This window comes from Bradysia coprophila, unplaced genomic scaffold (assembly GCF_014529535.1).
Source record: "Bradysia coprophila strain Holo2 unplaced genomic scaffold, BU_Bcop_v1 contig_732, whole genome shotgun sequence".
NCBI classification, from domain to species: Eukaryota; Metazoa; Arthropoda; class Insecta; order Diptera; family Sciaridae; genus Bradysia; species Bradysia coprophila.
The window spans coordinates 6,173,984-6,188,359 of NW_023503972.1; the positions used below are offsets into that span (position 1 = coordinate 6,173,984).

Sequence of the window (14,376 nt, forward strand, 5' to 3'; positions counted from 1 at the left end):
ATATCAACTAAAAGTTAATAATAAGAGCGGTTAGTGATATATGCATCTGTGCAAACAAACTACATTAAAATACAAGTTTGAATTCAGATACAAGGTGATTAACAGATGCGGGAACCTTCCGTATGAGATGTGTGTAACAAATACAGCAAAATGCAGTGTTTTTGGTCCGTAGATCAATAGAAGTTTGCCGTGACCAGGTCTAATACTTGATTTCCACTTACCAAAAAAGTACTCCGTGTGAGAGACAAAATTGAATTGAATTGAAATGAAATGTGTAATGACACTGATTTATTTTACCGGAAACGTGTAATAATAAAAGCATTTCCGCGAAACAGCCGTTTTGCAAATTGCGCCTAAAATAATTTGAGATTTGATGTGTAACTTACGGCCAGCTTTACAGCAGACTTGTCACAAATTTTGTTCATCTGAATGGCAAAATATTTTTTATTTGATTTCTTCAAAATTCCGCTTCTGAATTTGAAAATAAAATTATTTCATGTAGCTGCTACAGCTACACACATAAATTTAGAAAATTGAACATTGGAATGTACAACAAAAATTAAATTATTGAGAAAAAAATTAAATTTTCTGATCACATACGCGGTTCGAGGAAACTACCTTATGTGGAATCTGTCAAGGCTGTATACTTTGGGGAGGTCACGCAAATCGCCATTTTATTAGATACGCGGGAACACACCTTTTCGTGTGAAACGTGGTGTGTAACCCGCGTATCTGCATCTGCGTGACCTCCACAAAGTATACAACCTTGGAATTTGTGGGGAAAATGGGGCAAATCACATATTTTAGGAATTTATAAAGTTGAAAATATTTTCGGATTTAAGTGTTATCGACAAACGACGAGACACAAGTATCTTTTGCGATTTTTACCAAATTTCTGCAAAAAAAAATCGGGGAAAGAAACGTAAACGTATAAGACCCCTATACTTTATGAGGGTCTAATAATTACGATGTCAGATTAACAGTAAAGCTCCCTCTTACTTTCAATTGTCACTAATTGAATTTGCATTATAATTTCGAGGTGAACAAAAAAAAAGACTGTTATCGATGTATGTAAATGCAAATTATCATTTTCAAATATTCGAATATTATGACTATCAATAACAATGTTCATAGCTGTTCAAGTAGTAATTGATAGAGCGAAGAATTGATAGAATTTGCGTTACACGTCTGTTAGCTTTGTTATTGCGTTTGTAACATTGTGAATGTGAAAGATTATTATTTATATTACTGTTCCTCTGTGGTTCTCCTGTGGTTCGGCTGCTGATCTTGCCGAGCGTGCAAAGCACAATGATTATATCGACTTAAAGCAACAATACGTATTCACGCCTCTCGCATTCGAAACTTTCGGTGCGATTGGTCCGGAGACCGAACTTTTTATCAAGAAGTTGGGCAAACATATGAAGACCGGTGAGCCAAGATCGCGTGATTTCTTACTTCAGCGAATATCGATAGCAATTCAAAGAGGTAATGCAATTAGTGTACGAGACACATTCTGTGATATTAATGATACTAGCCGTAATGTTTTTCTGTGATTGATATTTGCTTGTAAAATTGATTCTATTAAATAAATACTTTAATAAAAAAAAAAAAACTTATCTTCAGATATAACACTTTTATAACTCTTTCAGATATGAAACTTTTAATCTTTGGAATATGAATAGGAAAAAATTTAGCTCGCTTCGCTCGCGTTCATTTCATTTTATTTGCATGAAATCTAAAGCAATGTGTAATAACACATCAGAGATGGGCCCGTAATATTACCCAGTGTTATTACGTAATATTACCTGAATCTCGGTAACATTGGTAATTTAAAGCCTTGGTAATATTACGTAACTTACGTAATATTACTGAAAATCAGTCAACATTTTGTAAATTTTAATTATTTCCCATTTCTTTAACACTGGTTTTTTCTTGTGAAAAGCATAAAATTCGATGAAAGTTAAAAGTTTCAGACTACGGAATCCATTTACCGACGTCGGTAAAAGTTCGGTAATAACTAGGCCCCATCTTTTGGATGGGTCAGATCCCTTGACTGACTGACTACTTTTCTCAAGAAGATTTTTGTAATCCGAGCAAAAAAAATCACTCTAAAAGTATATAAAAGTATACCAGGGTATGCGTACCCTACTTTCGATACAAAACACGTATATGAGAAATTCCAGCACTTGATCATATACTGGCTCATACGTATTTTCAGTACTTAAGAGGCATCGATGATTTGCTGAAAAGTATACATTTGGGTGATTTTTAAATACTGTCTTTTGGTGATATATTTCCACCAAAATTATCATTTTTCAAGTATGTACAACCGCAATAACGACCACGAATGTGTTAGCTTTCAACATAAAATAGATTTGGTTGTAGCAGTGTGACCAACCCTGAGAAAACTGAGCAGTTTATGAAAATTTCGATACACTGGTCACTTTTTTCAGAACTGGTCAAGTGACTACAGCCAAATCTACTTTCTGTTGAAAGCTAATACATTCGTGGTCGTGTGGTCGTGTGTTTTGAAAAAAGGATTCTGATGAAAAGATACCATCAAAAAGGCAGCACGAGATACAGACCCTGGAAAGAGGCGAATTTCTTGCTTACATATTGAATAAAAATGAAACTCGTGTGATTACGGCCCTCGCTTCGCTTTGGCCGCAAAGTTCACACTCGTCCAAACTTTAATTTTTTTCTTATCATCGATATAAAGATATTACACACACAAAATTTTAGAATGAATCCTAGAATATTTTTCCAGTATATTCCATTAACGAGCTTAACCCAAAAATGTCTTTCTTAGTGGGATAATTGTCTTTTGTGGACCATTAAGAATTACTCAACTAATAACACGATAATATCACGGGACGATACAAAAATTCTTTTAGGAATATCTCTGAGATCCCCCGACCGTCATAGCCCAACTTTGAACTTATCATCGGGAATGGAATTCCCCGTCGAATAAAAAAAGTTTTTGAAATCCGTTGAGGATTACGTCAAGCTATCGTGTTATCTCGGAACGAGACAAAAATTCTTTTGGGAATATCTCTAAGATCACCAGCCCGTTACGACCCATCTTCGAACGTAGCCTTCGTAATTTTATTCCCTGTCGATTAAAAAAAAGTTTTTGGAAATTCGTCGAAAACTACTCGAGTTATCGTGGAATCAAGCGACCAGACAAAAATTCTCCTGAGAATATCTCTAAGATCACCCGTCCGTTATAACCCATCTTCGAACTTAACCTGAGGAATTTAATTCCCCGTCAAATAAAAAAAAGTTTTTGGAAATCCGTCGAAAACTACTCGAGTTATCGTGGAATCAAGGGACGAGACAAAAATTCTTTTGGGAATATCTCTCAGAACACCCGACCGTAATAGCCCATCTTCGAACTTAACCTCATTAATTTAATTCCCCGTCGATTAAAAAAAAGTTTTTGAAAATCCGTTGAAAATTACTCAAGTTATCGTGTTATCAACGAATCATCAAAGTGTGACAAACATTTTCTGTATTTAAGGTTTTTGGTCATACATTCATGCATTTTCAATCATAGTAGTGATCATTGTGTGACAAACATTTTAGGGTGTTTATCATCCGTAAGACCCATGACTTTCAGTCAAGGGAATTATCAACAAACTTAGGTTTGCATTTTAATGACTTGAAAATGATGTAATCACCGTTATCTCAGGTAGAGCTTTATTTGAAAGTGCACAGACTAGCTTCAGTATTTCTACTCGCTATAGGAGCATATTTTGTGCTAAAAATTCATGGTAATTTACCGTCCGGTAATTTCATACATAAAATTGTCCTGTAGCTAGTGAATATGATCGAGCTAATAGCCGTTAGGAAGAAACTGTACATAGTATGGTAATGACAACATTATTACTAAGTCACTAAAATTCGACCCGAAGTCTGTAGTTAATGATTACCGAACTTTCACCTACTTCGGTAAATGGATATCTTAAATTCAGACATTGGCTAGTAACATTTAAATATTATTGTCCGCTCAAAAAGACTATGGTAATAATTATGTATTTAGTTTAATATTTTATATGCCAAGTCTCACTAATCCTGGCATTACCCGGAGGCACGCCGATTTTTTTTCGCAAAAAATGTCCGATTTTGTCCGACTTTTTAGCGAAAAATGTCCGATTTATTATAGGTCGGACACCCCAAAAATTAGTGGGACGTCTGATTATAATGAACATCGAACGATCGACTCGTTCGGCTTTGTATCGCGTATTTTCGGTTTCGTTTTTATTTTTAGGCTGCGAGCGCACTTACGCCGTTTAGCACTCCGTTTACGAGTGAACAATGGAAGCTCCTCCCACTTTTCATTGTTAAAACGTAAACGGAGAGCTAAACGGTGTAAGTGCGCTCGCAGCTTTATTCTTATTCTATACATTTAAGTTTAACCTTGAACGATGTGTACAAATGCGATAGAAATGCTTTGTATTTGTTTTTGTTGTTTGTGTATTTCATGATGTGGCACGGGTAAAATTTTGTGCATCACAGGATTGAAACCACTCAATCACAGTATATGTGTGAATTCGTATACCACGAGAATAACTTTTGCATATGTATGTATGATTAAACATACATACTCATGCAAAAATTATTCTCTCTGTATACGAATTCACACATATACTGTGATTGAGTGGTTTCAATCCTGTGATGCAAATAACTATTGTTTGTTTGTTTAGATACCTCACTAACAGTCTTTTACGATCAATAACAAATGCAGTCTGTACCACGCCTCAAAGAACGCAAATACCATCTGAGGAAAGTTAGGTGCTTAATTGATATCTCGCCTCAGTATAGGTTAGACCATTGCACTGTCAAGCACCGAAGCTGACTTTGACATCGCTCAATCAGAAGGCCAAAAACACACCTGTTGCCAATTTTTTTTTTTTTGATAACCATTGTACAGGCCTCTCACACCTCCTTATTTCCTTATTTTTCCTTATTTTCAAAAAAACCTCCTTATTCCTCCTTATTTTATTAAAAAATCCTTATTTTCCTTATTTTTCGCAAATTTCATCGACGGCAATCAAAATTAGGAAAAAAAAAATTCGCTGCGCGGCAAAAATAACAATTTTTATGACTTAACACAAAGATCACTAATAAAACGTTGGTGTCGTAGCTCATGATCGTTCTAACATGACTGCTACTGCTACATATATTTTTGTGGTTCCACGCCGCCGCCTCTCGGCTCGAGAGTCTCGAGTAGAACTATTTTATTTAACATGTAAATCACCCTTAACATTGTCTCAGACATACGTCCTTATTACAAACAATTCAAGGTTTTAGCCTTATTTACACTTACTTCTTTAAAATTTATACTTTTATACTTTCACCAATTTATTATTTTTCCAAAATTCGAACGGGATGACAAACACCAGCTTTTGTAGTTAACGAGATCAAAATCTAATCCAGCAAGTTTTTAAACTTGAGGGTGGGGTCGTAAGAATTCACGCCGTAAGTGCGTCTTAAATTTCAAAAATTTTGTCGCATCGAAAACTGATTGAAAACTACCACCCTACAAAAACGATAGGTACGTCAAAATGAACAGTGATGCGTAACGCAGCGTTGCATTTTGAATTTTGAAGCGCACGTACAGTAATAATTGGTAAGGATAAGCTTTGCTAAGAATTTAATACAAGCCTTGATCGTGATAAAAGTGAATTTTACGATACAACTGTACAAAAACGATACGTCAAAATAAACAATAATGAGTTTTATTTTAAAGTTGAGGCGGACTTCCGATGTTAATTGCTGTATCTTAGAATAATTTCGATTTTTATAGAAAAATTTCTCCTTATTTTTCCTTATTTTTGTGCTAAAACCTCCTTAATTCTTTAATAAGGAGTCCAAATTTAGAGTGAGAGGCCAGCATTGTATGAAAAAGAATAGTCAGCTTTGACTGTTTCACCACTTTCTTTGAGTGAGTGACGGGCCCTCTCAATAGAACAAACTGACAAATTAAAATCAAAAATCATATATTTAAATGTGTGTGTGACAGCTTCGTGTACAGACAGTAAAAAGGACTCTTAATGTCAAAAGTAAAGGGACTCATAACGTCAAAAGAAGCAAATTTGACGTTTTCGTGTTAGTATGATATAATTCGTGTGATATAATTTTTTAATGAATTTGAGGTTATAATTCATCTAGGTAGGCTACCTCTATGGAGTGACGTCAAAGTCAGCTTCGGTGCTTGAGAGTGCTTTGGTTAGACATATAAACACAAATTAATCGCATTTGAGTTACGTCATACGAGTCCTTCAGTGTGTACATCGTTGCAGCCACCAAACACACTGCAACTACCCAAATTACAAAACTAGAATGAAATTTAGGAGCTGAAAAACAACTGCAGCAACGCAATGCCTAAATTTCACTAACGTCCACCGTACATACTTTATTAAAACAGTCAAAATGGCTAAAATACGAAATCATCACATAAAACTACAACTTAAAGTTAACTTCCGTCATTCAAATTTTTTCCTTTCGTTTCCTCCATGAAGAGCACGCTGAAAATTAAACCAAATGTGCAAACTCCACCATACGTCCACATCACTGTCTGTAGTGGGTATGCACTCAAAAAGTAGGGCAGGGTTGCGTATGAAATCACACCAAATAAGGTGAAGGCAAGCATGATTACAGTGGTACCAATGTGACGAATCTAAAGTTTAATCGTCAGGGTCACTAGAGGTACCAATGACAGAAAACAACAGAACTTACGTTGCTCGGAAGTATTTCGGCTGTATATATGAATGGAAGTGGCCTCATTCCAACGGCGCTTGAAAAAATGAAAAATGAGACACAGGTTACGGGCACCCAGTAAAACGAAGCCACATCGAAGCCTTGATTGTTGATATAAGAAAATGTGCCGAGCGCGGCTAAAGCAGCGCTACACATGAAGCAACAGAGTCCGAAAAGTTTTCTTCGGCCCAACGAATCAATTAACGCTGCAGATGCAGCCGTTCCAAATAAGTTCAGTACCCCTACGATGATCACAGACACATTTACGTCAAAGTTGGCATTTGATTCAGTGAACAAATCGGAAGCGTATGTTGTGAAAGCATGCACTGCACTGAAGGTCACGATTGCTGTTAAAGTTAGTCCGGTGCTCAATCCCTTCAGAGATTCTTTGTGTACTGAAGAAGAAAAAAAATTGTTTAGAAATGTTGAAGCTTACAAATAAGCTCTTACACTTCTTACACTTACAAATAAGCTTCCAACTGCCTTCTTGTCTGGTGAGCTCTCTTTCAGTTAAAACACTTTGCAGCTTTTGTATTTCAACGTCCGCATCGAACCCACTCTTACTGCTGTCGTTCCCATTATTGTAAAATTGTAACGACGTTTTGGCAGCCTGAAATTATTATTGGCATTGCTATCAATGTAGCCGTTGGGTGCTGATGGTATACCATACCTCAATTTTATTCTGTCGCAACAAACTGCTCGGAGTTTCCGGTAAAATTAACATGGACAGCAAATATATTACGGGAATGGGAAGTATAACCAAAGGAACATGGGCATAGTCCAGAAAAGCTCCGCAAATGTATGCACCTAACACACCGGAGGTGTTGCTTAAGTTTAAAATTGAGCCGAGGAATCCTCGAATTCTGAAAAAAAAAATATTCATTTCGACTAAGGTTGACTTTAATCAGCGGTTCTCTGGAATTACGCACTAATTGTGTTTCAATCGATGCTTCAGCATTTTAGAAAAAAAAATCAATGTCAGCATTTGAGTGCCTTTTGTATAAATTTGACAAGTGACCCTGTACCTGTGTATCTTTTCGTTATTAAATGACTTATATTTCCGTTATTGTCAAACCTGTAACTCTTGGCTGTCTCGCGTCACTTGAACATTGCGTGATATTTAGAAAATTTTACCTTGGATCTGCAATCTCTGCAACAAATAACGGAACACAAAAACATATTCCGCCGTACGCTATACCAGTCATAACTTGACCGATTAAAATTACGTTTATCGATGTCGATACAATCAAAATGATCCAAAAAGCCTGGAAAAGTAAAAAAAATCGTTTATATTCGCTGAGCATTTGTGCATCAGTCCCATCCCGATCAAACCGTACCATATTTGGTATAGCAAGTAAAGTCATTGTGGCGATGGTTCCCAAATGTTTCGATATTATGGAAAATAAAATTGTTCCGAAAAGTGAGCCAATACATGGTAAAACGCCCAGTAGGGTCGTTTCGAGCAATGTGATTGGCCCACTTTCCAGTGGACTATTTTCCGATCGTAGAATTTGCAATGACGGTGTCACCCATCCACCACTGTATCCTTGTGAAAGAGACAGCATGTTCACTAAAAAGATTAGATTTGCGAACACTTCAATTAATAAAGAAAGTAATCAGTTTCACCACAAATGACTGCAAGACATTGGTATCTTAGTTGACTAAAGTTCAATTTTTCAGATTTTTCCATATTTTGTTTGAACTTGTGTTTCGATCGATAACAAACAACAAACTAAAATGTTGAAGCCAGTATCAAAGAACCAGTTTGTATTTAAAAAAAATCGAAACTTTCAGAAACAGATGAGGAAGGTGGTACATTATGTAACAAGGAATGAAAACATACGATTTTGAACCAGGTGGTCTGACCGGTTCGGGATGTAGTTCGTGGTTGTTTTATTGCCATGACATTTTTAAGTCGATCGTTTTTTTTGAACGGGCAATACTCCATTTGTCGCGAGTGGTGACATCTTAGCTTTTCCCAGCTGAATACGGACTAACATACAACGCTTACAGATATGAAGAGATGGAGTTAAGAATAGTATGTCCGTTTTACATCATATTGTGACATTTGTTTCTCTTTCACCAGTGTCACACTGACTGCAGAAAATAACGCTTTTATCACACGTTCCACGCGTTTCAATCTTCTACTTTCCGCACTCCTTTACGGATTGATAATGCCAACTTTCGCCCCATGTGCCATAAAAATACATTGAAAGTCGTAAAAATCTTCGCAAAAAACCTATTTCCACGTTAACATAATGGTGGAGTGTCGACTGTTGCGTTGCTATTGAATGTTTAATTTCTCGCATAGTTGGTATATAGGCTCATAACGAACGCCGAAAATTCAATTACTTCTTTCCACTACTCGATTAAGAATATCGCAGTCGATAAAAACTGTTTGTCGTGCTTGTTAACAAACAACAGAGCTCAAGTCTGCGACGTTGAGTGTAGCGCTTACTAACAAAAGCATTGTTGGGAGACTTCTACTAATTTCTTTCCACCACTGATATCACAAGGTCTGTCTGGGTGATTCATAAATCACGCAAGCGGTATATGGACGGTTTTGAACACTTCCCCTCCGATTCGCATGCGTTTTTCCATATTAAAACGTCTTATTTTCTACCACACTTCGGAATTGATTTTGTCGTTAAAACAGTAAGAAAACAACGTCAACACGAGGAGTGAGACCCAGAGTGAGGAGTGAGACCTAGGGTCAAATACTTGTATCAAAAGTGCAAAAGTTATATTGCGGCTGTTACTTTATTGAAAAGCGACACTTAAGCAATTCAACTTCCGTCATTCAAATTCTTTCCTTTTGTTTCCTCCATAAACAGTACGGTGAAAATTAGGCCAAACAAGCAGATGCCACCATATGTCCACATAACCGTCTGCAACGGACACAATTTCATAAAAATTGGCATAGTTGCACTAGACACTAAGACGAGTAGAGTAAAGACTAACATGCTTATAGTGGAGCCGATGTGTCGAATCTAAAATTTAATTTGCTAAAACACAGAAAAAATTGGTTTAACACCAAAAGAACTTACGTTGCTCGGCAGTATTTCAGCTGTATAAACGTAGGGTAAGGGTCTCATTCCAGCAGCACTTATGAAAAATGAGACACAAGTAACGGGTACCCAGTAATACGAAGCCAAATTGAAGCCTTGATTGTCGATATACGAAAATAAACCGAAGGCGATTAAAGCGACACCAGATAATGTACAACTAATACCGAAAAGCTTTCTACGACCCCACGAATCGATTAAGACTGCGGAAACGGCTGTTCCGAGTAAATTTAGAACCCCTACGATGATCACAGACAAATTGGCGTCAAAATTGACATTCGATTCAGTGAACAAATCGGAAGCAAATGATGTAAACGCGTATACTGCACTAAACACAACAATTGCTGATAAACATAGACCGGTTCCTAATCCCTTCAGAGATTTAGTGTTCACTGAAAAGAAAACAGTTGAGAATCGATGAAGTGATGCCATACCAAAAAGTTTCTTTTACTTACAAATGAGCTTCCAACTTCCATTTTGTCTGTCCAGCTCTCGTTGAGCTAAGACATTTTGCAGCTTTAGTATTTCAGCATCCGCATCAAACCCATTCTTACTGCTATCGTTCCCGTTATTGTAGAATTGAATCGACTTTTTGGCAGCCTGAAATTATTGTTAGCAATGGGACAATGCCATTTCGGCCGAGAATGATGTAACCTATAACGCACCTCAATTTTATTCTGTCGCAACAGACTGCTCGGAGTTTCTGGTAAGATTATCATGGAAACCAAAAATATTACAGGAAACGGGAGTATAACAAAGGGAACGTGGGCATAGTCCAAAAACGCTCCGGAAATATATGCAACCAATATACCAAATGCTAAACTTAGACTGAAAATTAATCCAAGGAATCCTCGAATTCTGAAAGAAAGTAATATTGTAGTTCTGTGGACTCTCAACCCCACTGTCAGACAACCTCCTCCCTCCTCTCTTGCGCGACTTGCGTTACATTTAGGTTTGTTCTGGAAGACTAAATTGGTTTAGCTTTATCTCAAGCCTAAGACGGCTCCGCCAGTAAACGAAAGTTGTTCCATCTCTCAATTACGAAATTCGAAAGTTTAAGCCAATCTTACCTTCTGTCTGCTATTTCTGCAACAAATAACGGAATACAAAGATACATTCCACCCCATGACACACCCGTAATTATTCGACCGAATAAAATCAAGTTTATCGAATTCGATGCAATCAAAATGATCCAAAAAGCCTGGAAATAGAAATTTCATCACTTCCTGTTCAATATTGAATGCAAACATGGAACGAAGAGATCATCCATAATATATGCCCTTTCCTGTAAACGGGGGAGATAGGGAAGTACGAGACAAATTGGGAAAAAGGCCACCAACGTTGCGCAGGTCACATCCATAGCGAGGAATGGCGAGTTTTTAAATTTTGAATACCGAATTTTGAGACGAAAATTATTCCCGAAGTGCGTTTCCACTTCATATTACCTACATTCAACAGAGAAATGATAACAGCTGGCGCTGCGCGGTGATGAGGCAGCAACGCCATCGGTTATCGTTTCACGTTTCTCTGACATTCAACGAACCATATTTGGGAAAGCAAGTAATGTGATTGTGGTGATGCGTCCGAAATGGTTCGTCAGTATCGAAAATAAGACTATTCCAATGAATCCGCCGAGCAAAGGTATAGCACCCAGCAAGATCGTTTCCAGCAATGTAATTGGTCCACTGTCCAGGGGACTGTTTTCTGATCGTAAAACCTGCAGCGACGGTGACACCCATCCGATACTGAAGCCTTGGCAAAATGATACCAAGTTCACTGTGAATGTGTAAAGCACGTGGGTCAGTGTTAACACTTTTATCAGAAATATTTTTTACCGCAAACAACTGCAAGGTATTGGTATTTTACTTGACCAAAATTCAATTTTTCAGAATTTTCCATATTTGTTTCTATAAATACAGACTTACTTCAATGACACTACTTCTCATCTGAGCAAATGACTTCTTCACAAACAGGGGCGCCGACTTCTAGGTGGCGTTGGGTGCTCAAGCACCCGACACCAAGATTCGTTGGGTGCGTAGCACCCAACAGATATTTGATATTTTTCTTAATTAAATAAACTAACATTATTGCCACTGTTTCTGAATTGAAACAAAAAAAGCCTTCAGACATTTTTCGAACCTTCACAAGCAATAATAATAACGTTTCTGTGTGTCTCTGTGTGTGTGTTTCTGTGTGTTTCGTCTGGAATTGTAGTTTTTGTATTAGTTTTGTCTTAGCTTGGTGTTCCACTTCAGCACTTTCCTAATGTAGAACCGAGAAGAAACGTGCAGAAATAGTCATCTAAATTACAGACGATATGTTTAAAAATAAAATCATACGAGGAATATGACAAAGGCTATGAAGAATACTTTTGTAGAAATAGTCATTTACGTCACAAGGACAAAGGTCCGAAAGTACTTTTCCATGTGACGTATTGAGTTTTTCATGCTTGCTATGGGAACCGAAAGTAGAAAAATGTTTACTTTCGCCCCTCAAAATTGACATTTTTACTTTCGGTTCCCATAGCAAGCATGAAAAAGAAATAGTATGTCAGGACTTTTGGTCAGGGCGAGGCCGACCTGGATTGGGTACGAGTACGACTTGTAAGTATAAGCTGAAACCTGAAATGTTAACTTTTTGACTTGTTGTCAAAATGGAAGTCAACCTGAAACTACTTTCGAGCCAACCTGATTTTTTCAGGCCAGTTTCATTTTCTTTAACCGGAAGCCACCCTGTTAAGATCAGGTAAATGAGATTCCGATTCAAGTTTTACTTTACCTGAACCACTCCGACCATTAGACGACAGTTGCATAAAAAATGGAAAACATGCATACGAGCAATTTTTCTCTAATGTCGATATACATATCCAGAATAGAGATGAAAAACCGGAAATTTCAACTCAAATTTTCCACCAAAATATTATATAAAATGAAGCTAGATTGTCAAAAGAAGGCTTGAACAAAAGTAAGTGAATGTAGTTATTCCGTAATATTTTCATGAAGAAGTATGTTCTACAAGTACGACTTAGACATTATTGACTCAATCTGGATTGCAATACGATCACTTCATTTTAGTTTTTTGACGAACCCTATCTATTTTTCTTAAATTTCTTAAAGGAAAACCTCTGTACGTACTCATGCGCCCTTTTGTTATAGTTTGTTCTTAGCTTTACATTTCTCGACTATATTATTACTACGATGGGAGAATACATATTTCTCTGTTAGATTTACAAATCACTGAGAACCAGGTCTTGCACTTTCTCTTGATATTAAATTAAGTTGCTAGATTCGCTATCGTGAAAATCACTGTACAGAGATCTCGCACCCAACAATCAAAACACAAGTCGGCGCCCCTGTTCACAAAGAAAATTTAAATTACGATTCAAAAACAGACGAAATAAATAAACTTAAGAAATCTGTTTACTCTAAACAGATAACAAGCTATGAGTGGCAAACATATGGTGTTTGCTAAAAAAGACTCGCACAAAATCGCTTATTTTGAAGCTTGTGTGAAGAAATGTAAAAAATAATCGAAAATCTTCTTAAAATTAAGGAATACCCCTGATGATGCCCTCAAACATGTTGAACCCAACTCAATTCGACTAACAAATCGAAATAAATAGTAAAAGGATCATTCATAAATCACGTAACGCTTGTGCAGTGCTGTCATGAAAATTAAATCTTAAATGACTGGAGAAAAACGCGACATGTTAAGTTGACTATATTCTACCCTCCGATATAATCATTAAAAGCATATTAAATAAGATTACATTTTTATGGCAACACTGAAAAAGCGTTACGTAATTTGGGAATAATCCCTAATTTAGAGCACATGCGACGAATGTAAAGAAAATCAGTCGTGTGCGAAGTTTGCAGCCTGTTCGGACGTTGAAAGTATTAAGTTTCGCATTACGCGTTATGAAAAACACCAATAATAGGTTTGTTCCAAGTAACTGTAAACACGAACTTTGACAACCCGAACAACGACAATTTCATCCACAGCAACGTCGCTTACGTGATATTTCATACAAATCGAGCAACGTCGTCTACGCGATTTACACAGAGATATTATTTAGGTTATGGTTATATGGATGAAATTTGACAATTCATATGGCCTTGGAACAAACCTATAAAGTTGAAAAGCCGATCCCAATTGTCATAAATTGAGATTGGCTCGTTCGGTTCGTGTTTATTATGTACGTGGAAGCACGGGGTTTCGGGGTTTTTTTTAATTAATTTTCGCTATGTTGCTCACATTGCAATGTCAAATATGTCTAAGGTCGTTTAAGGTGAAGTCCTTTTTCACTAAGCAATCAGCGTAACCTTCGTAAATAAAAAATCTTGAATTTGTCAACAATGTGTGGCAACATGTAAAAAACAAAAATCAAAACCACCCGAAAACCGGTGGCGATCCACTTGTCAACGGACAATACATAAACAAATTCCATCCCCTATTTCGTGAATATTTGACTGATCTCGTCATTCACTTGCCGTTGATGACTCAGTCCTGATTCAAGTTTTAGTGTGAGAGCGGCCCAAAACTTTTGCAC

General features: G+C 36.9%; 2 protein-coding genes across 2 annotated transcripts; both read right to left on the reverse strand.

Annotated features, from left to right (window-relative positions):
- Window positions 1-6,405: 6,405 nt before the first annotated feature.
- LOC119084380 (facilitated trehalose transporter Tret1-like) lies at window positions 6,406-8,884 on the reverse strand. The gene is made up of 7 exons (XM_037194341.1): window positions 8,389-8,884; window positions 8,100-8,332; window positions 7,897-8,027; window positions 7,433-7,625; window positions 7,228-7,372; window positions 6,742-7,157; window positions 6,406-6,682 (listed from the first exon to the last, which is right to left on the reverse strand). Exons 1-7 carry the CDS (start codon window positions 8,450-8,452, stop codon window positions 6,479-6,481), a joined length of 1,386 nt encoding a protein of 461 aa, XP_037050236.1. The 5' UTR covers window positions 8,453-8,884; the 3' UTR covers window positions 6,406-6,478.
- Window positions 8,885-9,503: 619 nt separating this feature from the next.
- Window positions 9,504-11,734, reverse strand: LOC119084381 (facilitated trehalose transporter Tret1-like). Its single transcript, XM_037194342.1, has 7 exons — window positions 11,663-11,734; window positions 11,371-11,603; window positions 10,898-11,028; window positions 10,493-10,685; window positions 10,283-10,427; window positions 9,810-10,219; window positions 9,504-9,752 (listed from the first exon to the last, which is right to left on the reverse strand). The coding sequence occupies exons 1-7, from the start codon at window positions 11,724-11,726 to the stop codon at window positions 9,549-9,551; spliced, it is 1,380 nt and encodes a 459-aa protein (XP_037050237.1). The 5' UTR covers window positions 11,727-11,734; the 3' UTR covers window positions 9,504-9,548.
- Window positions 11,735-14,376: the final 2,642 nt, after the last annotated feature.